General features: G+C 38.2%; 1 protein-coding gene across 33 annotated transcripts in view; it reads right to left on the minus strand.

The window, feature by feature from the left end:
* Window positions 1–6,206: 6,206 nt before the first annotated feature.
* The window catches only part of NRXN1 (neurexin 1), a 740,630-nt gene continuing 724,165 nt past the window's right edge, over window positions 6,207–22,671 (minus strand). For all 33 annotated transcript variants that reach the window (XM_074897427.1, XM_074897426.1, XM_074897419.1 and 30 more), the window contains one exon: window positions 6,207–9,600. In XM_074897427.1, the coding sequence (XP_074753528.1) occupies window positions 9,293–9,600 (308 nt within the window). In that variant the 3' untranslated portion in view covers window positions 6,207–9,292. The remainder of the gene's footprint in view (window positions 9,601–22,671) is intronic.

Consider the following 22,671-nt stretch of genomic DNA (forward strand, 5'->3'; position numbering starts at 1 on the left):
ATCAACAATAATTCTAAGTTTATTTTCAATTTGAAGTTCAGAAATGTCTAAGTTAACTTAGATGATACCAAAAGCTCACTTAATATGTCCAAAAACTCTAAAGTCATATTCTTATTGACAAATTGAACTGTTCTCAGCTGAAACCAAACTGTGTCTGAACAAGCTTATAATAACACAGAATGTTTCTTTCTATATTTAGCAATCAACTTTTGCTAAAATGTAATAATAAAAATAGACATCAAGACGATTTTTGGAACTTAGGCAAAACTTATAAGCAGCCACTTAAACACAAATATGGTCATTTACAAGAATTCAGATTTAGAAATCTTTTATCATCAGTCTGTGTCGTCAGTCTTTGATGCCTAGCACTTAGAAATCTAAAAGAATTAATGACGACTATTCAGAATACGTGCATGAAATGTTCATAATAATATGCAGTATGCTAGAGGGAATTGTAATCACTCTGTAGTTAAAAGCAGCAATGAAGTTTCAATCTTAATGGAAATGCCAGCTTTCCTGTCTGCAGAAGATACAAGCAAAGATCTCAAAATGTAGCCAAACCTCCTGCAGATTCTCATGATATTTTTAATACTGACTAAATTGGGAAACTGATTACAACTAATTCTGTTACATGAAAGAATTTATTTTGGTGAGAACTAACTAGGTTAGAGAAGACTGTCGAAACTTTGGTTAAAAGCAGATCTGTGTTGCAAAACCTGGATGTAGGGTTTCCCAAAGACCGAGGCTGTTCAGTGCAATTCTGCCTCTCTGAGCAGTGGCCAAACCCAGCTCTGCCCCAGCCATTTCCGACAGTTCACCTACTCCATCTAGAGCTCTATCAGTGCCAGTTTGCTTACAGCCTCTTTGTACAAGTGAGAAATTGCACCGCTGGTGATTTCAGTGTTGGTAACATGGCTCCCTCGTACAGTGCCTATCTAAAAATACTTCCATATTTATCTCAGCCTGTACAAAGGAGACACGTCTTTCAAACCATTATTTCTTTAGGTTTAAAGAAAAGGGTGGAGGGGATGCTAGGAAACCAGGGTAGTGGTTAAAAAGGAAGATGAGGGCCAGAATTGCAAAGACTCTAAGTCCTGTAAAAACATCAGGAAGGCCTTAATGTGTAGCAGCAATTTTCATTGGGGGTAGGGTGCTTCATATTAAAAATACCCTGGTTTTATTATAATGAATTGTTACAAGCATACCGGCATATAGCAGTGTACAAAGGGTGTTCCAATGGGAAAGTTTTATTTAAAATCAGGAGTACGGTTCTGAAGCAACTCCAGCTGTTCTCACTTACTATACTTCAATTAACTTCACAGAACACTCTGCATGAAGGAACTGGACACTTTCACAATTAATTAAGATGAACCCATGAACACACCTAATACAGCCTAACTACTAATTGACACTCAGTCCATAGGACCAGACTACAACTGGTTCAAAGAAAATCCTGAAATGCAACATAGAGGTCAGGTGCTCAGCATCAACTGCTTTATGCTGTAAATATACTCTTATTGCACCATACTCACTGGTGCAAATGTAGCCTTCATTTTGAGCCAAATGCTGCAATCCTTACTTAGACAGAGATACTAAAATAAAAAAGAAACCAGTCTAGGGAATAACTGTTATATTTGTGCTATCAGCATTTTGAAAGACTTCCCTAAAGAGTGCCTGAAGACAGGTATAAATGAGCTCCCAAACAAATTTAGCTTTCAGGAACGCTGAGCATAATCTTTCCCAAGCACCATCCAGCAACAAACCAAGATTTAAATAAATTAATTACCTGAATTTTTTCTGCTTACTATATGGGGATTTGTTGGACAGCATGAGAGAAAAACTTGCCTTTTGGGTTTTTTTCTGGTCTTTTCTTTCACTGAAGTATGTTCTTGTCCCGTGCCTTGAACCTTGTGTGAAAATCAAAGGGAAGTCAATAAAAACCCAGAAGAGATGAAAGGAAGTGGTGCTGGCCTTTAAGTTCTGCCCTGCTGTGATTCCTTACTTTGTATTGGTTGCCAGCAACGCCTGAATCTATTTGTACAATTAGCTCACAAATGGTATGAAGAGTCTGGTAACTACAGCAAGCTTTGCACTCAGAAGCAGAACAACCCTTCTGCCAGGTAGGATTGACAAGCAGATGTAAAAAGGTTGCTACCTTTCCATGTGTAATCAGCAAGGAATAAAACACACCTGTGAGTCTGAAAAGCTGAGTAGCAATCAATGGGATGGGATTTCGCCACAGTAGCTGGGGGAGTCTGTTTATTTCATTCCTTCAGGTTTTTACATCTCCTTGTGCGGAAGTGTGTCCGTCTTCCTGTGGCTTAATAGAGCGTGTTGCTGGATCTCACTGTCAGTCAACTTTCTGGTGCAAATCTTTGAGATCCCGTGTCCCAGAAAATTAGGGAGACCTGTATTGCTGTTGGGATGGGTTTAACGCCTGTGGTATGCTTTTGCTGCCTGCCCTCCTTCTCCAGGCACAGGAAGCCTGAGCTCCTGCTCTCTAGTATGAAGCACAGGCTGGTAAAGCTCTAAAGAAACACTAACTCCTAATTAAATTCCTAAGCTCTCTATGTCACCACCTTTTTAAGAAACCTTTCTTTTTTTTCTTTTTTTTTTTTCTTTGAGTGATTTGGCAGCTAAGCAAAACCTAAGTCTGTTCTGGCTTCACTTGCCATGAGCCCTCTGGCAAGTTCCCCACCCAGTCCTGGTTGTGAGACTCTCACAACTGAATTTCCCCCCATTTCTATAGTTACACCAGGCCAGGGCCTTGTGTCTTCCCTCCTCACAGCCACCAGTCCCCAGGGGGTTGTACTGGGTCCTAAACTGCTGTGCTTGATGGGGTAACGTGGCTCTGAGGGCCTCAGCCCTGCCACAGCTGTGGGAGCTCCAGGAGCCCAAAAAAAAGGAAAAGGAGATGCTCATACCTCAACAGCCTTGTCTCAAGCACTGGCTAGAGAGGCCACGCATGACCACATCCTGGCTAGATGCTGCCCATTGTCCTCTTCTTGCTGTGGACTCAAAAATGGCCCAAGGACCACCGCATCCCACCACATGCTGACCTGCCATATTGTCATAGTATAAAGTGAGGGCCCAGTGGGAATAAAAGCAAGGGCAGCCCACTGGGGACAACATCAGGGGCTGCAAGCCCTTCCTCATGTCCTGGCCTTTGCTATCCTTCCCTGGAGCACAGGCTGAGCCTGTCCTGGCGTACAGGGCTTTCCTGTGTGCCTTGCCCAGCACCCTGCCCTCAGCTGCCATCGTTTTTCATGGGGAGCACAAAGCTGCTGCCAAGCTCGGGTGTCTGCTGTACCCAGGGGCTGCTGCCAGTGTGAGGCGGGACCCCTCATTTCTGGACCGTGTTCAGCCACCATGTCGATGGCCAGGGCTCTCCTGAGCAGGACGGTGGTTCCTCCCCCAGACCTGCAGCCATGTAGCTGGCGCTGAGACAGAGAGTCTGCTTTTTGTTTCATATGGCTCTGCTGTGACATGTTTTGAGAGCCACTTAATTTGTCTCACGAAGCAATCTGCTGTACTTTTCCCAGAAAATGTATTTTAATTTCAAAGGGAAAAGGAAGGTTTATGTGGAAACAGATGATCAGCGAGCATGCAGCAGCTGTTTGTGTAAAACCTGCGTGTAAAACCTGCCCAGCCCCCGTCCCCCCCCGACTGGAGTGTGCCTTAACAGCAACCAGGCCCCCCAGCCTGAAAAAGCCAACGCAGCCGCAGAGGCCATGCCTGTGTTTTGTCAGCCTGCTGCACCCCAAACTATGACTAATAGAAGTATTTTGTTATTTATCATCTGATAAATGCTTATTGGCTTGTAATTGGACTCGCTTACAGGACACTCCAGCCAACACACCACTGGTTGTTTTTGGCTGCCCAAATTCCATTTTCTTGTGTTATTTGCTGCAAGCAGACTGACATGTTCACGTTTTGATGCCCATGCTCTCTGTTCCTGCGTTAGCTGACAAACAAGCTAATATCTTTATTGTTTACTGAAAGGATGTTGTTGAAAATTACTGGCCAGGTTTTCCAAAGCTCTGAAGTGTTTGCCAGCATGAAATTACTGTCCTTAAAGGCAGTTTACTCACTGAGAATCCTGTGCTCTTTGAAATAACTCTACCCCTTATGTCATCACGTTTTTTCTTTAAAAAACCCCAAAGTCTATCACAATTAGTCCCACTGCAGGAGCACTGTCATATGGAAATCTGCTTGTTCTGAACAACAAACGAAGATATTTGAATGGTAGTAAGTAACTGAGAAAGGTGAGGGGCCATCCTTTATTTTCCAGAAGTCAGAGTTGATGGCTAAAGTCTTTCAAACCTTGAGTGGGAAGAAACCTCCAAAGTAAGCAGGTAAAGGACTGGGTGAGTTCTGGCCCTGCATCTCACAAAACCGAGCAGACCTGTATCGGTGATTTTTTTTAAATTTTCTGTTATTTCCAGCTCAAAGCTTAACCCATGGGGGATGCTTCTGGTTTCTTGGAGAGCAATGACCAACCAAAGGAGGAATAGACCATCCAGACCAAATCAGAGGCTGGCAGGCAAGCAATTTTATCATCCCCAAGCATTCATCAATTCATAAGTTGATTTAAGTACAGTATGGATTTCTCTTTTTCTCCACTCCCGTGAGGGCCAGAAACATTTTAACACTGAAATACAGTCTCTAACTAAGTGGGACCTTTAAAATAAAGCAAATAGCCTTCGTTCCAAATAAAATTGTACTGACAATCTGGCTTACTCTAGCACAATGCTTCCAAGCACCTCTAAACAGGAATGTACTTAAATTAGAAGCAAATTTATGTAATCAATATGAAAATCGTACCTAGATATCCTATTTAAAACTGCTTTGTTGAACTATAAAGAAGTCATATTGAAGGAATTAAGACAGTTGTCATTTACAGCTTATACGTGTGCTCTATTTCCCTTATTCTAAATTGTGTTTGTGGGGGTTGTTTAATTTTTTTCTTTTTCCTCATCATGTGAAGGTTGTTTAGTTACTTGGCCATGGTGATGATTGATTATGGAGGCCACCACTTAAAGTGGTTAGCCGATGATGGATGATGCAGGTACTGAGAGGCCATTTAGGATTCTGGTGAAAGGGACAGCACAGTATAGATGTAAGCAAAAAATGAACAAATACAGTGTAGAATTTAAAAGTGTATAATTAAATGTGGAGTTTTCTGTAGTAGAACAAAAATCACTATTGTTATAGCTCCTTTAAATGTGTATAAAGCATTTTCCTAAATGGAATAATCAGTATTCAGTATTTATTTAAACACACACACACACACACACACACAAGTACTAATCCTGGTATAAAGCAGTTTAGAATGTAAGTTTAACTATAAACTGTTTCATACCAATGGAAGACAGGGGCTGTTTTTTCCAGATATTCCTGAATTTAAACTATCTAAAATACTTCAGTCTGTACCTAATTAAGCAGATGAGTAAATCCCATTGAAGTCAAAGAAGTTACTGATGTGATTAAAGAAGATACATACTTAAATTCTATTTAGAGTTTAGATCCAAAAGCTTAACTACATCCCCATTCAGCAATACATTTAGGCAACTTTAGACACTTGCTTAAATCAATAGGATTAGATGTTTGCTTGAAGTTACCCATGAATTTAAATGTCATGCTAAATAGCAAAGTACTTATGTAATGGATTAGCTCTGGTTGAAATTTTGTAATTATTATTATGGAATGTTTTTAAGGACTTGAAATACTTTCATTTTTCCATTGATTTTAAAACCAACTTCTAGACAACTGAAAAATATTTTCAGTTTTAAATTTTCATCCCATTACCTCACCTTCTGCCATCTTCTTTCCAGCAGAAAAAAAAAAAAAGTGGCAGAAAAGGAAGGGAATTCTTTTTTCATTTATAGGGGAAGGGGAACATCAAGTTTTAATTTCTTAGTTTTCTTTTTTAAATAAAAGCTAGGAAATTTCAAATGAAGTAATGCTATGCAAAACCAAACAATGCACTACTGTAATTCATATTTTTCTAACCGGGCCAGTTGAACACCAGACTTGTAGAAGGTTTTCATGTATGTGTACAAAGAGCTCTGTGGTCACTTTTTTCTTGACATGAATGTCTGTAACTTCATACCAATTTACCATTTTTTTTTTTTACCACTTTAAGATGAACAGGTACTCCAGATATAAGAGCCAGAGAAGAAACAAGCCATCATTTGTATTAAGAAACATTTTTATTAACAAAACAGTAAATTCCACTTGCTTAGCATTTCCAATATAATGAATAAATTGGCCTTGCAACAAATAAAAAAATCGTAAATATCTATCACAGAAAGCACTATAAGGTTAGGGGCATTGGGCCTCTCTTCGATGTCTTAGGGTTGAAAGTTTCACACGTTATTTAGTGTTTTGTTAAAAAAGGCAACACAATACAGTCATAGAAATGAAGCCATCTCAGTCAAACAAATTAGGTTATTATAGAGAAAGGATCCAATTTTATGTTAGGTAGTTGGTTTATGTCTGTTTGTTTGTTGTTGCTGCTGTTTTTAAACAAAAGGAATTTTAAATCCACTTGCTGGCACTTCTGATACATCCATATTTGTTTTTTGTTAAATTATGAAATTAAAGAGGAAAAAGGAGAACCTTCAGAGTGTTAAAATTGTGTTTGCTTATTATAGTAGTAGCAGATCTTTTTTTCCTTGATGTATGGATTTAGTTAAAGATTAATCTACCAAACTGCCTGGAAATTGACCTGACCGTGCTATTTCATTAATGAAGTCAATACCAAGCAGAAAAGACCATTTCATCTCACCCAAACCATATTTCGTCATGTCCAGTCTCCTGTCATCAGATTATTCTTGTTCTTCTGTGTATCTTCAAGCACTGAAATCTGACCTCCACCTGGCTTTCAACTTCTTCTTTCCCCCCTCCAGCTGAAGTCTCTTGCTTCCAGCAGTGACCTCCAGTATACCTGACCCTGCTGTTCCCTGAGTACAGCCGTCTTGTAAAGGTGGGAGAAATTATGAATGCCACAGGTGAACAACAATCTAATAAATGAACATCAGACCGATTTTGTGAACCTGTTCTCACTTTTGTGTAAATGCTAATGAAAATTAAAAATTGTTTTACAAATGCAACATGACACACCTCGACGTGGTTGGCAACCTTCAAGAGAGGTGTTTTCATGTCAGCTGCATGTAATTTTTAAAGTGCTCTGACTCCCAGATAGATAGCTGTACCAGTTTCCAGCCTTCTTCATCAGCTACAGTGAATAACACACAATAAAATGTTTTGTGCCTGCTGTTTAAAGCTAATTTTAAATTCCTCCTTCATGTCTGTAAAGTGTGAACATCTACATACCTCCCAGGAGGCCTTCCAATGATTTGGTTGATTTCTATTGAACTACCCCCTTTCTATCTAATGTATTCCCTTTGAACTTCCATGTAAATAAAATGTTACGATATGATTTATTGCTGTGAACCTAATGAAATAATACTAGAAAAAAACCTTAACATGTAAATTACAGCATTATATTTAATATGTTTAACAAAAATGCATTAATGTTTTATATATGCAGAAAAAGCTATGTGTTACTTTAAAACAAGATGAACTCATATTTTTCTGGTTATGATGTCTTGCAATACTACACAATCAACTTAGCTAAAAATACTTTTTCATATGTCAAAATGCCCGCCATTGAAAAATACTATCGTGCATCTCAAGATTATTTCCTTTTTGGAGAAAGGGGTAAATTCCACAGTAGAATCAGCCTGGATAATTAAAATGGGTCTTTTAAGATCTTTTACCACCCAATGCTGTAGTAAGCTGTCGTTCATATAACTGAATGCCAGATAAACACTATATGATACTTCCTAAGATTCTCAAGAAACTCATCATTCTCATAATTTCTTAAGAACAAGGTTTCTGTAAGGCAAACCATGCTCTCCAATAGTGAAGCTTTGACTGGAAGCCAAAGGCCAGTTTAAGTCACTACATATTTAGCTAATTAATGAATGTGTATTTCTAGGAAAACTGGCCATTCTGATCAACTTCATTGATGCATATCAGGAGCAAGAGATGGGGATAGGAGGGAGAAGACAATTACAGTAGAGATATATTTTTGCTTTCTAGTCCACTTCTTTCATACAAACTACTAAAACTTAATTGCAACAGAATAGAGGCTGTACAGGTAAGAAAAAAATTAGCTGACTCTTATATACATTCATACACATCCCCCTTAGTATAACCACTACACTGTAAATTAAAAAAAAAAAAAAAAGAAAAAAAAAAAAGGGGAAGAAATCTGGGACAATTTATAATGGCTGCAAAAAAACTGAAGGATGTCTGTTGCTCCAGATGTCATAAAACTCTCTATACCTAGCAACACTTATAACATTGAGTTTACCAAAAATGGCTGAAGAGCAGATATAGTTTGCATTTTCTATACAACAGGCTATAAAACATCACTTATCACAGTCCAGAAAGCACATATAGATGTGTTTTTATATAAACATATGTAATAACATATTAAGCGTGCATGAAAATTTCCCAATGATTGCATCTATGCCCTCTTGTTTGTGTTTTGTTTGTTTGTTGTTTGTTGTTTGTTTTTTGTTTTTTGTTTTTTGTTTTTTTGTGGAAATGTGCCTTATATTCCAGATTTTTGTTTTTGTTTTTGAAAATAAGGCCTCCGTACTATTTTCCTCACAACCAGAAAGGGGCTTTTTGAAAGTATTTCTACGTAAGTCTTCAGAAAAGCCAGCACTTTGTTTCAAATGCAAGTTTCCAATCACTGCTTCACTGCACCAGACGGCAAACTCTTTATGTTTGCTTGTTGAGTCACCATATATAATGACAGTCTTCTCTGACAATAAGACTAACTTACTTCTCAAGAAAGCGCTAGCACTTTGGCTAAATCCAGAATCATAGGTAGCTTCTTTTTTCTTTTTTTTTCCTGTTTTGTTTTTTTAATTTGTTTTGTTTCATATTGTGCCTTGATGTTGTAGTAATACTCCTTGCTTTATGAATGCGTGGTGTCATCATTGTCTTTCAGAAATGTTCCAGCAACATAAAGACAGGCAGAGTAAATGAAAACACTGTGGATGTTAGGGAATTTATCAGCTCCTGTTTCTGAAAAACAAGAGCATGAAATGCTTGTTTTTAAAAACAGTCTTTCCTTTCTGATTGCATTCCCTGTCTTTTTTGTTTGTTTGTTTTTGAATGTGCTTCATAAAAAGTAAAGTAAATAAGTTTGTATTATGTCTCAGATAAAATGAAGACTATTTCTATACAAGCGTTCTTTTAGATGTTGAGATCAGACATAGTACTCCTTATCCTTATTTTTCTTGTTTTTGTTGGAACTTTTAGCGCTGTTGGGCTGTTTTTCCTTGATCACAGCCCCATTGGATTGTGCTGAGTTACTGATGTAGTTTCGACTCTCATCTACGTGATACGATCCTTCGTCTCGATTCCTGTACTTGTACATAGCATACAGGAGAATGAGGATACACAGCGCCGCTGCTGCCACGATCCCAACTACCATGCCTGTTGTGCTGCTGGATTCACGAATCACCTCGGACGAGCCAGGGTACTCCCTTCCTCCTCCTGCCCTGGTAGGATTTGCTGTAGGTAGATAATGAAATAAGGGAGAGGTTATTATTGAGTTTGCACATTGAGGAATTACTCTATCTACCTGCTACAAACATGCATCTTTCTAATTGCCCTCACTAGGTCAGGACTGCCTATCAATGTACTCCACTGGTCCAAAAACTTTTAGGTTTGCAGCCCATTCCATTTTCATGTCTGTCAGCACAAGTAAACAGGCTTTTAAACAAGGAAGAGGACAGCAAGAAAATATCATTTTAGCTTTCAAAATTATAATTTCTGCAAATGCTGTTATTAAGCAAAGAGCACCTAAATAATCTGAAGTAACGGACATGCCACAATTTAAAAGCCAGAACGTGAACATCTGTGAGGAAAGGATATCCCTCTTCCATTCCCTCCCTTTCTTTCTCTCCTTCTGTAAAGAACAAATGACACTATAGTACTAATTGAGAAGACAGTGATGATAAGGCAGACTACCAAACAGAATGGGGAAAAAAATCAAAATTCCCCCAATAATAAGTGATAGCAGTCAGTAAGCTGGCTACAAATAAGGTATCCTCCTCAGGTCTCCTTTAGACTTCCCTATAGCAAGCCTCTCAACTTCTCCTTTCCTTCTAACATTTTTTTTCAAATCAATTTACAATAAATTTACTTTTATTACTTTTAGAGAGCTATCCAACTCTACCTTCTCTTTTCTAATTCAGAGTCCTCCTTGAATGTGGCTAAACTTCAGAACACTTTTTCACTCAACTTCTCCCATTCCCTCTTTCTGCCATTGACACCAATACCAGACATTCCCTCAAGCAATGCTTTATGGCCAGAAATAAAATTTCCAATTGCACAAACCAAGGGCTCAGCCTTCTAAGAACCCACCTCTCAGGCCAGACTCTGGTCTTTTCAGTTGTGGTATGAACTGAACTGACCTATGTCTGAAGACTGTAAAATCTTCTTGGTAGGAACTATTATATTGTCTGGCACATTTTGTCCCCTTGCACAGCCATGTGGAATGAAAGCCTGATTCCAGGAGGAATTTCTAGGTTAAGTGCTCACAGGACACACAATGCTTATGCATTTCCCATGATCTTTCTTTATAGCATTTTGTAGAAGGAGAAGCAGTTCTTTGTACAGAATTGCTTTAAGTGGCAATAGTTGAGATGGATCTTCTGTAACTTAGTAAGTGTCATAGACAAAAATGAAGTGACCTGGGCCTATGCAATATTCCTCTGATTATACCAGCATTTCCAAACTTCTGAGAGGCCGTATACTCTCAGCACTGCCAGGCTTGGCTGAGCTCAGGAGCAAGAAAAGAGCAGTAAGTGAACCAGGGTTTCCCACCAAGCAGCGCAGAACACTCTCATTAAGCATCCAGGCTGGCTTATAGAAACCACATTTTAAATCATTATGCATGGCTAAAAATGCAGTCAGTAAAATATAAATGTTAACTAAGAGTATTATTAAACACTAGTTTTACAATATATTCATTATGTTAGCTTTAACAGACCTTGCCTACAACTAGTATTTTATTGAAGTGTACTAGAGAAGCACCTTGCTCAAAGTGCATGAAAGCACACTATGCCCCACAGTCACTTTTTTTGCACTGTAAAGACGCAATAGGAAGATGACGATTTTAAGGATGCTTAACGATTTTAAGGATGCATCAAACTATCAACACCGGTCAAAAACTGCAACAAGTTTGGACAACCAGAATTAAAAGCAGCCACCACCTACAGACATCTACAATTGACCTATGAATACTAAAACACCACAAAAAAGCCACAAACCCCCAAAAGAACTAAGTTCCCTCGCCACCTTGGTATTACTCATCATTTATTTATCGGTGATTTGCGTTCTTACTGTTGAAACACCACTTTCTGGGAGTTATCCCACATAGGCTTAAAGAAGGTGACATTTTATTTGGCTGAAAGAACAGAGGCACCACAGTAAGACTCAAGAAAACTCTCATTTGTGTCAAACAGTATTTTAATTTTTTTTTTCCCCCCTCTCAAAGTTGTTACAAGTTGGTACAATTGGTATTTTCTATGACTACACAAGATATCTTGAAGTTTCGCTTCAGAAAGCTTGAAGCTTTTTTCTCATTTCAGAGTAGATGTCACCCTACTAAGAAATGTGGTCAATCCCAAAGTAGTCAGTGACTGTTTTAGATCCTGTTTCTTCATTGCACCTATTGTAGAAAATGGAAATTATTTTACACGTAGGGTGTCATTTATTGTTTTACATGAGACAATGCACTGTTGCAGAACAAAGACTCCTGAGTATTTCCATAGCAAATGAAAACGAGACAAAGTCTTACCTTACTGTATGCAATTTCAGGAAATTAATTTCTGTCTGAGAAATAACAGAAGCAACTGAATAAACTCTGTCAATACCTGATACACTAACAGCTGGTCTTTCTCTTTAAATTACAGACATTTGGGCCAAATGCCATCAACTAACTTTACAATTAATGTCTACTAAATGACACTTAACAGCTTGCTCAGAGGAAAACATTCTTTTAACATTGCAACCTAAAAAAACATGTAAGGAATATTTTTCAACGTTACCTAAACTCCTGCCTTTCACTTGATGGCATCCTTTTATTTTTAAGAATGTTTTCACAATTATCTCATTTATCCCATCTGTCTGAGGAATATTCAACCACTTCATTAATGTTATTTAAACTTACATTTTCAAAGCATCTGTTGTTACATTTGTTTGGACATCAGTAAAAGGAGCAGTTCAGCAAGGGAAATGACTTCTTGCTATTTTTTCTTCCATTTACATTAAAATAAGCTTTTAACCTAGCAGAGCCTCTCAAGACAAATGAGGAAATAAGAGGAAAGTTTTACAAAGCACATGGGTTTGTCTGGGTGCATTTTAGGCAGGAAAGGCTAATGGAGCACATGCTAAAGCAAGTGTCCTATGCTGAGACAAGGAGGAAAAGGCCACTGGGGAAAGGCCAGCCTACACTTCTGAAATCTATGTAAATGAAGAAATCCCCATCCATAACATTGCTAAACAGCTGCCTTCTATTTAAGTAGGACCCTTATTTGACTAAGACTGGAGTACGCAAGCAGAATTTACCTGGATTTTTTTTCCCCTGCAAGATAGGAACTATTGCAAGGGACAATGGAGATGATCTCAATGGAGAGCAAGTGAAGGTTATAAGGTTAACAGAAATCTTGGTCCTTGCTTCACAACTCTGAGAAACGCATGATGCAATTTTCTTCCCAGAATCTTGGTACCTGAACCAGGCAGAGTCATTGGCTCCTGGTACAGCAGCAGAGGTACGTCTATTGGTAATTTTGTCTGCTACTCAGTTGTAGTCTCTTAGTGTCTGCAGCATCAAAAAGATACTAACTTCATCCCGGATAAAGTTTGAATGAGAAGCGAAATACCTTATAGGTGAATGTTACGATTAAATGTCATAAAAATGACTTTCATTTTTAAGAATAAAAAGTAATCTCAAATCCGTAAACAATCTGTAGTAAGTTGAGGATGGTTTGTTTAGGAACAAGGGAAATCATAAAGACTGTGATCATGGTCAGACCATGCCATAACAGTGAGAGGAAACAAAAGGCCTCTTGTGGTGCAATGATCCCTTCTTAAAACAACTTCTCTGATGCACAACTCTTCCTCTCAACAAGCATAAACCCAGACTTTTTGGATTGCCTCAAAGACCAGCTTAGAAGAAACTGATTTTTAAAAGCCTCTCCTACCACTTACGAAAAACTTTCCATGAAATAATAGCAATTGAGCACAGTTTTACATTGTGTAATAATGGATTAGAAAGTTATTATTCTTGACTGTATTTCTAAGTGGTTTAAAATTTAGAGGGAAAAATCAGACTATTTTCAGTGCCCGGTTTTCATTAATACTGTGAAAAGAAAATTGGAATTGCAGGCTCCCGTGGTGTTTGTGAATTGAAATTAGCAGATTTAAAAACAAAACAAAAAACCCAACAAAAGGACCCCAAACCTGGTTTTACATTTATGCGTTCCCACAAACTGTGAATACGAAATTACTCATAAGACAAGAATGTTTAAGTACTGCATTTGCAATGAGGCATGAAGGCAGTTATTTACAGGACACATATTAATTTTCACTCTGTGTGCTATCATTGTAGACCTGTTTGTGGTCGACTTTCTGTAGCATTGTTGGATTCTGGTGAACTGGTTTCTGAGCTCACTGCAATTTCAACATCTCATTACAATGAATACACATGAAAAACAAACCTCAGTGCTTCTTCTGATGAACCAGTGAGATAGATGCACCCCAGCTGCAAAACCAGGATGAGGATCTGCCGTAAAGTTGTGCAAAAGACTAACCTCAAACCCACCCTGGTCTGAATACAAAGGTATCTCAGCCTGCTCCCTTGCTAGCCAGCCTCCAGCTGCTCTTGAGGGGAGGCAAGAACTGGCTCCCCAGGGGATGTCCAGCAATGACTGAGTTGCCATGGGAGGGAATGAGTATGAGATGGTTCCACATGTGGCTGCTATAGCTCAGTGACACACTTTCATCAGACTTGGAACAGTCTATATCCAAAGCCATGATCTAATCCATGTGACAGAGTTTCCACAAAACCAGCCGCATTGCTGAACACACATTCACGCTCCATGATCGTAATGGTTTCATGATTTAAAGAGAACGGGAGCAGAGGCCTGCACTACAACACACTGTAATGTGGTGGAGAGGTGTGGTGCTTATGAGGAGAGTAGCTACATTTGCCATCTCCAACTTGCACCATTGCATTTGCTCTAAGAAATCCGTCAGACACTGAGTTTGAGAAAGCAAGACAATAGCCGACTTTCAAATGTGTTTAAGAAAAAATTCTTAAGGTATCTGTTCTACTCTGGTGCGCAAGCTCAGGTTCTTCCTATAAATTGAAATTTAGAAGGCTCTCAGGTAGGAAAGACATAATGTGTTAAAATACCTCTAAAGTGACATTAACTAACTTAGCTAGTCTTAAAAATAGTCTGGCAGTGAAACACCATCCTTTGCTAAAAAGGTTGTTTTGCTAAGAAGCTAAACATTGTCTCTGCACAGAATAGAGTGCTTATTTCCAAGTGCAATGATTTGCCATATATTAACTTCAAATCATTTACAAATCCTACCAACTCCTTAGGACTGCAGGTTTTTCAAGTTACATTTTTTTTCCCGTGGTTGAGAGGTGGAAAGGTTATTGTCTCAATCTTTTTTAAATGTCAACATAAGTCTAAAGGGAGATAGGTTAGTTGGTAGCACAGTGCCAATTGATAGAGCATACCAAATCAATGAGTTTTATAAGTTAATATGCTCTGCAGAGCTGAGGGGAATATTTCATACAGTTTAATAAGAAGCTTTTATGAAAACATTTTCCACAAAACTAAATTTAGTTTTAGACAAAATGGAAAATGTAAACCAATATACCACTTAATATTTTTAGCAGTCTTCAACCCTGTGCTCTTACCCTTTTTATTAGTATATTTTAACATTTTCATTTGTACTGCTCCTCCTTTAGTATTCCTTCCCTCTGAATATGGATCTTTCTCTTTTTACCACTACAGCTATCAGTCCTACCTGTCCCCACCTTTGCACTTGCGCTTCTTTCTTTTCTACATTAAGTAATCTGTCTTGGTTTTGTGTGTTTTCAGGAAAATCTTTGGTAATTTGTTACTTTGCTTCAGAAATTTTGACTGATCAGCAGAGTCAGTGGGTAGTCTAAAACTGAAGTATTCCTAAGTGGGAAAAAAATTAAATGCTTTTGCAAATAAGGTAGCATAGGGAAGACAAATCACAAATATTACATTACTGATAGCATGTTTTCAAGCTAGAACTAAGCTGCTGTAATTGTGGGGAACCAGTTCAGACAACTAAACCAGTATCTTTTGCTGTTAGTTGCATGCAGCTCTAGCTCCCTGAAGACTCAGGTGAACACCAGTCTTATGTCAAGAAAAGGACAGGGACACTGGAAACAAATTTTTGGTGGCAGCTAACTGTAAGATTGGCTTCATTGTACCAAAAACTTCCAGTGTTAGCAACAGTGACATTTGGGCCTCACTGAACATATTGAAATCTTTGCTACTGAGCTTCGCAGGACCAAGGTTTCATTGTTTACTATTTTTATCATTATAATCTCATTTAAAAAAAGCAAAAAAAACCCCAAACCACCTCATCTAGGAATCGCTTTTCTGCAAGAGAACACCAACATGTAGTTGTAAAGAGTGAGTAATCTGATGGCTTGGCCTGCAGAGCAAGGAGTGATTCTTACTCATGAAATGAGCTGGAGGTGCAGACACCCACCCATCTTTGCAACTGTGGGTGATTCCCTGACTGTCTTCCTTCACTAAGCAGCTACTACATGAACATATAAATGTCTGTGCCACAAACGTTATATATATGGCTTGAATGCTGGAGTTGAAAGCACACTGCATTCAATTTGCTCTAAATACTATCATCAAGTCAGATCCATTACTGACAAAGTTGATAATATGCCTGGGAAAAGAAGGGGCCAGGCTTTCAAGACATCCAGAATATACATGCACAGACATTGAAAATGCGACCGCTACAAATACCAAACTGCACCTGCTAAACAATGGCTTGGATACAACTTGCAGGTATAGCTACACTTGTTCAACCTGAATTGTATTACTGCCAATACCTTACACGCTTCTCCAGGGAGGGAAGAGAAAGGTAGATGAACTTCAAGACTGATACAAATTACACTTGACGTAATCAGTGTTCTTTTTCTCATGATAAAATTATTTCAATGAATAAGACTGCCTTTTTTTTTCTTTGCTTCTCTCATCATAGTCTATAAAACAACTCTGGTGTCTCTGATGTTAGCACAAGGAAAAAAGTTTGAGATACCTGTAAAGCTTTGCCTTATTTTGGAATATGATTCTGATGTTCTTGCTGCTTTCACCTTTCCTTTCATTTATCCCTTTACTGTAACTTTTTAAAGGGTATGTTCACAACATGTGCTGTATCTAGATCAGAATCTACTGTTTAAGCCAGTTTACATTTAAACTGTCAAAGTCCCAAATCTAGACCATAGCTCCTAACCTCAGGAAAAGTGCTGGTTTTGAAACATATGGGCCAGAATAGCATGTCAACACAGCAGAACAAGGTTTCATTCAGGTTTTTACATAGTTAGAAGGAGATAGCCTAAGGTTAGACTATTTCAGGTACATGCATCCTCATTATAGGTTACTTTTGCCTTGAATTTTTTCTGCTTCCATTTATGAACAATATCCGTAGAGAATACCTAGTTCTCAAACTTGTCAGCATTCACCTGCCACTTCGAAGGCTGTTAAATGACTAGTCACACACTAAAAACCCCCAGTGTTTCCGCAGAGGTTTCAATTAGGTGTTAGCAAGTGGCTGAAAATTAGCAGCAATGGTCCTCCTACTAGGTATGCAAGAGATAATGAAAATTCATGCTGTACTGATCACTAGAAAACACCAGCAAATGTTTACCATTTGCCCTTATCTCCTTTGCCTGTCAGCGAGGTAAGCAACCCTGTTCAGTGCCAGCAGTCTGTTAACATGCTTATTAGTTGATAAGCTGCAGCTGGCATATGCCAACTACTTTGTAAGCCCATATTAATGGAATTTATCAGGTATTGCAAATGGTTAGCTAGAAGCACAATGGTTTGCTTGCATACCTGTAATTCCCTGTTTAAATGCAGAAAAACTGAACTGCAAAAGAGCACTGGAATAGACAGTGCCCTGTGTCATTTGACTGAGAGAGGCAAAGCACTGGCCTCTGCCCTGTGTCCTGCATGCAGTGCAGCCAGCTTCCCACTTCCTTAGCAAAACTGTATTTTCCCTGTTTGCTAGAGGTGGCTGCCTCAGATTCCCATCTTCCTGGCTGGTCCTTCCTCCAAATAGTAGCGACGTAAAGCAAATTTCCTATAGAATTTTAAGGACCTGATTTAACATCGTATTGTTCAAATTTGCTCTGAGAAAACCTTAGCATAGAAGTTGAGCATTATGATGTTAATTCAGGGCAGTATTTTGACTATAAACTATTTCATACCTTTGCAAAATATTGTCTTTCTTCTGCTACTGGGTCCATAAAAACAAGGATGATAAATAATCCTGAGAAAAAGGGGTTTCTTTCCACAAAAAGAGGAAATTCAAGGAATATGCATTACAAAGTGACAAGAAACAGTTTCAATATTGCTGGCTTCCACAATACAGTATGCAAGAAAATATATGCACCAGATGCAGCACATCAAATCAGAATGAAGTGTAGCTCAAGGAACACAATGGCCTTGCACTAACCAAGGCACTAGTAGCACCTCGTCTAATTTCAAACAAACTAGAACAACTCATTCATTTATTTTAACAACCTATGTTCAGTCTTGATCTTAAGCGTAAGCTCGATTCAAAGGACCAATTTTTAGGATTATACACTTTAATTTAGGATTTTTAAGCAGGCTGCCATGAAAATTAATGGAATCATATCCAGATTCAGTGAGCTATTTACTTCACGCTTGTGCAAGCAAATCCTCTGTCTTTCCAAAATTACTTATTTAATCAAACAAAAGTCTCACTCAAGTTGGCAAATTACTTGACTGTTTCCGAAAACCTCAGTTTTGCAATTACTAATTTACTAATTTTCCTCATTTTCCAACCAATGTCAGTGTGTGAAATCCACCCATGAAAAACCTTTTGAGTCCACATAATCTTTATTTGGCTTTGTTTAATTAGTTTCAGAAAATCTAATGTTTATGTTTACAAAATAACCTGTAAACCAAATTCCTTTCTCAGGATGCAGATTAGGACAGGTCAGTGCTGGTTTTGTTACACTTTACTCGCGTATTGTGCTTCTATTCCAAACTAGCAAGACCATACTTTAGAAAACAAAATAGAGATTGCTCCCTGCCAGAGTTCAGAAAACTTCAGCTGGTATGATCAGCATGGGCCATGTAATGGAGAAGATCTGACTTGGTATTTTAAAAAAGAAAGAAGGAAAGAAAGAAAGATTATTAGCATATAAATGAACAATATAGTTTATCTATTGAAATATATATTAAAAAATCTTTCATGATAGTTCAAAGCCACATATATATATATATATGTGTGTGTATTTTGGGTATTTTACACACTGTTTTTCAGTTAAGTGATTCTTTGATTCCAGATTAAAAAGATATACACCTTTTTTTGAAAATGGTGGAAGCACCTCATAGTGAAGGCTGTCAAGGCACACACATCTTTACTTCTTTGGCTAACAACTAAGAATCACAAAAGATTTAGAACTGCCTAGAACCTATTTTCACATGTTAGGGATACATGCACAGAAACTGGGGCTTATTTAGTTGTATTATTGAAAATCTTGAATACAAGTTTGTAAATCAGGACTGCTTTGTTTATAAGAGCACGGTCATGGATCCAATTTCACTTTTTTTTTTTTTTTGTCTGACAAAACCCCTGCATTAGCAGTCAATTAATTATTTACGGTCTATGTAATACCTTATTCAGTAATTTCGTACTTCGTTAGATACAGGGGCTTTTTTGGAGTCATTTTGGACATATCTCACTCTCCAGTTAATGCTGTAAGTCAGCTTTTTTTTCTGGGGGTAGCAAAAAGGACAGCTCAAGCATCTGCTTATATGTGAGCAACAGTGTTTCCTGCAAATTTTTCTAGGGAAAGTCAGGAAGGTAAGCCCTCAAGAGCATATGCATGTAGTTGTGAGGAAGGAGATGGAAAACAAGAGAGAATGAATATTAAATGGACTGTGAGACAAGGGACTTTCTGCAAATAGCCTCAACAATGAAACATATTCCTTCACTTTGGTGTGTGCTGAATGAAAGGAGACTTCTCCTGCTCTCCTCCAATGCTGCCCACAGAACTGCAACCCTTAGCTCTAATCTGCTCTCCATTTGCATCCTCTCACTCACATTATCTCATGCATGGAGTGTAGATTTGCCTCTTACTAATGCATTACTTCTACACCTGGACATGATATTCATGGAGATTTTATTGTCTGTGTTCCAGACAAGCACTGAAAAATCTAGGGAGTTCCACCAAAGTCAGTGGGTATGACACGTATCGTCCACATGTGTTTGTGAATGAGTGATGTGGAGTGCCTGGTTTGCTTCTCTGCATTCACATCCCACTCTCCGTATCATAGCAGGATCATGTCCTTCAGCTTTGCCTGTAAATACCTTCAGAACTGAATCACAAGCAGTGCTTTACATCTTTAAAAGAAATAAAAAGAGCCTCTTTTCATGGGCCGCTCCTTCAGGAGTACGAAGTGATGTGCCCATTCTTCTTGAATTGTTGTTCATAAAATTTCTTCAAACTACTACAAACACTACCATCTGGTTTTGTCTGTGCTGTGGAGATGTCTAATTCTCAACCACTGAACATATAAAAGCAGTACTAATAATTGTCACTTAATGAATTTTTCTGAACAAGAACTGTCTTTTCATGTTGTCTGCACACATTTGAAGCATGAAGTAGAGCTTTAGGTACTGCCATACAAATAATTACCCCAGTATTTACATCATGAATGTTTGCCATTCTTATACACGTTACAGAATTGAGAATGTCCAACTTCAGAAAAACTGTGAGTGGAATATGAATGCACCCTCAAAGTTCACCCACAAGGAGAACCGCTCATCATTTACGCACCAGTGGCGAAGGTGCTGTGCAAGTTAACATAGAGCTTTGTATGATTTATAGCAACCTGACGTCGATATTTCTTAGAACATAGTGAGCTGCTGGTATTGCATTGACAGAAAACCATTATGTTCAGGAAAAGAGCCAGCTTCCCAGTTTCCATCCATATGCTGCCTTCTGATATGTTCATATCACTGTGACTGCAATTAAAACATGCTAGAAAGCATTAGCCTCTGCTGTCATCTCTAGACTATGTATTAAATCTCTCTTTCAATTACATATGTTCGGCAAGGAGTACTTACTTAATTGTTCACATTTAAAAGGCATGTTTAGCTAACAATAGCTGCATTTAGTATTAAAGTGTGTCTAAAAAATAAACTTTAAAAAAATTTCATGTTTGTCACAAATCCCCCATACCAGTTGAGGTTACACAAAGAAAGGACGGATAAGAGTGTGAACACCACCACTACCACCAAAATTACACAGAACATATTTGAGGAGTCAGAATTTTCTAAGCTATTGAAAAACTATTTGTAAGAGTGAAAGAAAACCCTTTCAGCACATGCTATTGTTTTCAGCTGCTCCCGACACTGGGAATGTATGAAAATCCTTAGGACTATGTGGAAAGCTACAACTCTACTCATATTCCCATATTTCAGTGGTGTGGCTGGCAAAGAGTAGAGATCAGTGCTGGTACAATGGATCAATCATAACTTTTAATCTCATTTTCTTAGATAATTTTGGAGCAATACCTTTCTGATAAAATTCAAATGAGAAATGCCATATTTGTAATTCACAGTGATAGACACTAAGAGCTCAGTCTATTGACAAAGAAGTGGTTCAGTTCACAAAATAATTTGGAGAAATGCAACAATTGTTTTCTGTTGCTTTGGGGGCTTTATGATTTATAAAAAAATTAACCTTAACAACCATTTTAACTTTAATTATAGAAAGATGAATCTATATCTGAAACCCCTCAGTTCCTTTATGTATAGATACAATAAGTGCTAACATTTACAAAGTTTGTAAATAAAGCATAATTTTCACCCTGTAGTAGCTCATACAGACATGCCTATATGTATTTCACCTAAGCATGTTAAAAGGCTGATTCAGAACAACCCAGCAATCTTTCTAATACTGGAAATGCATACAGAACTACAGGATAATTGGACTGAGGCACAAATAGTCCCTTTATGTCTCAAGCCATAATGAACACAGTAGCCCTATGAACTAACTGTAATTTTATTTTTCTTTGTTTCAGCTCCTTGCACAATGAATTCCATGAAGTGCATTAAACAGGGCACTTGCGGTGATGTATAAATTATAGGAGTCACTTCACCTCCTACTGCAATGTTATCTTGCTGCCAGATGCATCAGAAATACAGTGAGATAATTTGTGACAGAAAACGAAGTGCAGAATTTCTAACAACCAGCATAAATCATTCGCAGTCCATATTTCACAGCTCTGCCCATTAGAAAAATAGGTATCAATGCTGGGACCAAATCTAAACTATCACAAAGCATTTGAGAACGTATGTTTTCTCGCCATTTCTACCTATCCAATGCATGTTCTCACAGAGCAGGGTACATACATACACAGGAAGCAGTTTGCATGCAAAGCCTCATCCTGTTCTGCTCACAGGACAAAGCCTTCCCCAAAGCAGTCACTGAATTGTGAGAGTTATCTTAGGTACTGGCTTGTTTGATCTCTCTTGGCTGTACTGATGCTTTGGAGATTTCTGACCATCACCAGCTGTTTTCTGCAGTGCAATAAGACTGACCAAGATGTAGGAAAACATGCTCAAAGATCAGTCCATAAGCATCTACCCTATTATTGGTCCTTACTTAATAATGTAGGAAAATAACCGATCCTGTTTCTCCCTCAGAATCAAGAATCAGGGCTAAGACAGGTAACTAATGCTACCAGTAGGTATATATCACTGAACTCTGTCCTGACTATTCTTCTCTTATTTACCCACAGAACAAGTACGGGACATGACACAAATCAAACACTGTCCTGGGAAGTAGAACTCAAGAGCTGCCAGACAAATGCTGACCAAGAGATGATCTTCTTGCCTTGCAACATATGAACCTCTGTTGGTAGAAAGACACGTGTTTGAACCTGAAAAAAGCTTGTTTCTACAAGACCCTTTTTTACTTTGAAGGTTTTCTTCTGCTAGAACTTCCAAGACCAGCAAATACCATATATTCTGGCTTTAAGACTGCCAAAATGCCTATCCATCCAATTTCTCCTGGTGCCATCAGGAGAGGTTTTCAACCTAATTTCTAACTTAAACCTTTGTTGAGTCCCGAGTTTAAGAATGATTTAACTGTAATTTGCAGGAAAAGAACTGTTCATGCGTATGCTAAAAACTGTAAGACTGTTTCCCTGGTCTAGATTTCCCGGCCATTAAACTCAATGATTTCACTTCATCTGACCCAGTTTGGACCTCTCTGCATTTTGGAACATTTCAACAGCT

Source organism: Athene noctua, chromosome 1, assembly GCF_965140245.1.
Source record: "Athene noctua chromosome 1, bAthNoc1.hap1.1, whole genome shotgun sequence".
Lineage (NCBI taxonomy): Eukaryota > Metazoa > Chordata > Aves > Strigiformes > Strigidae > Athene > Athene noctua.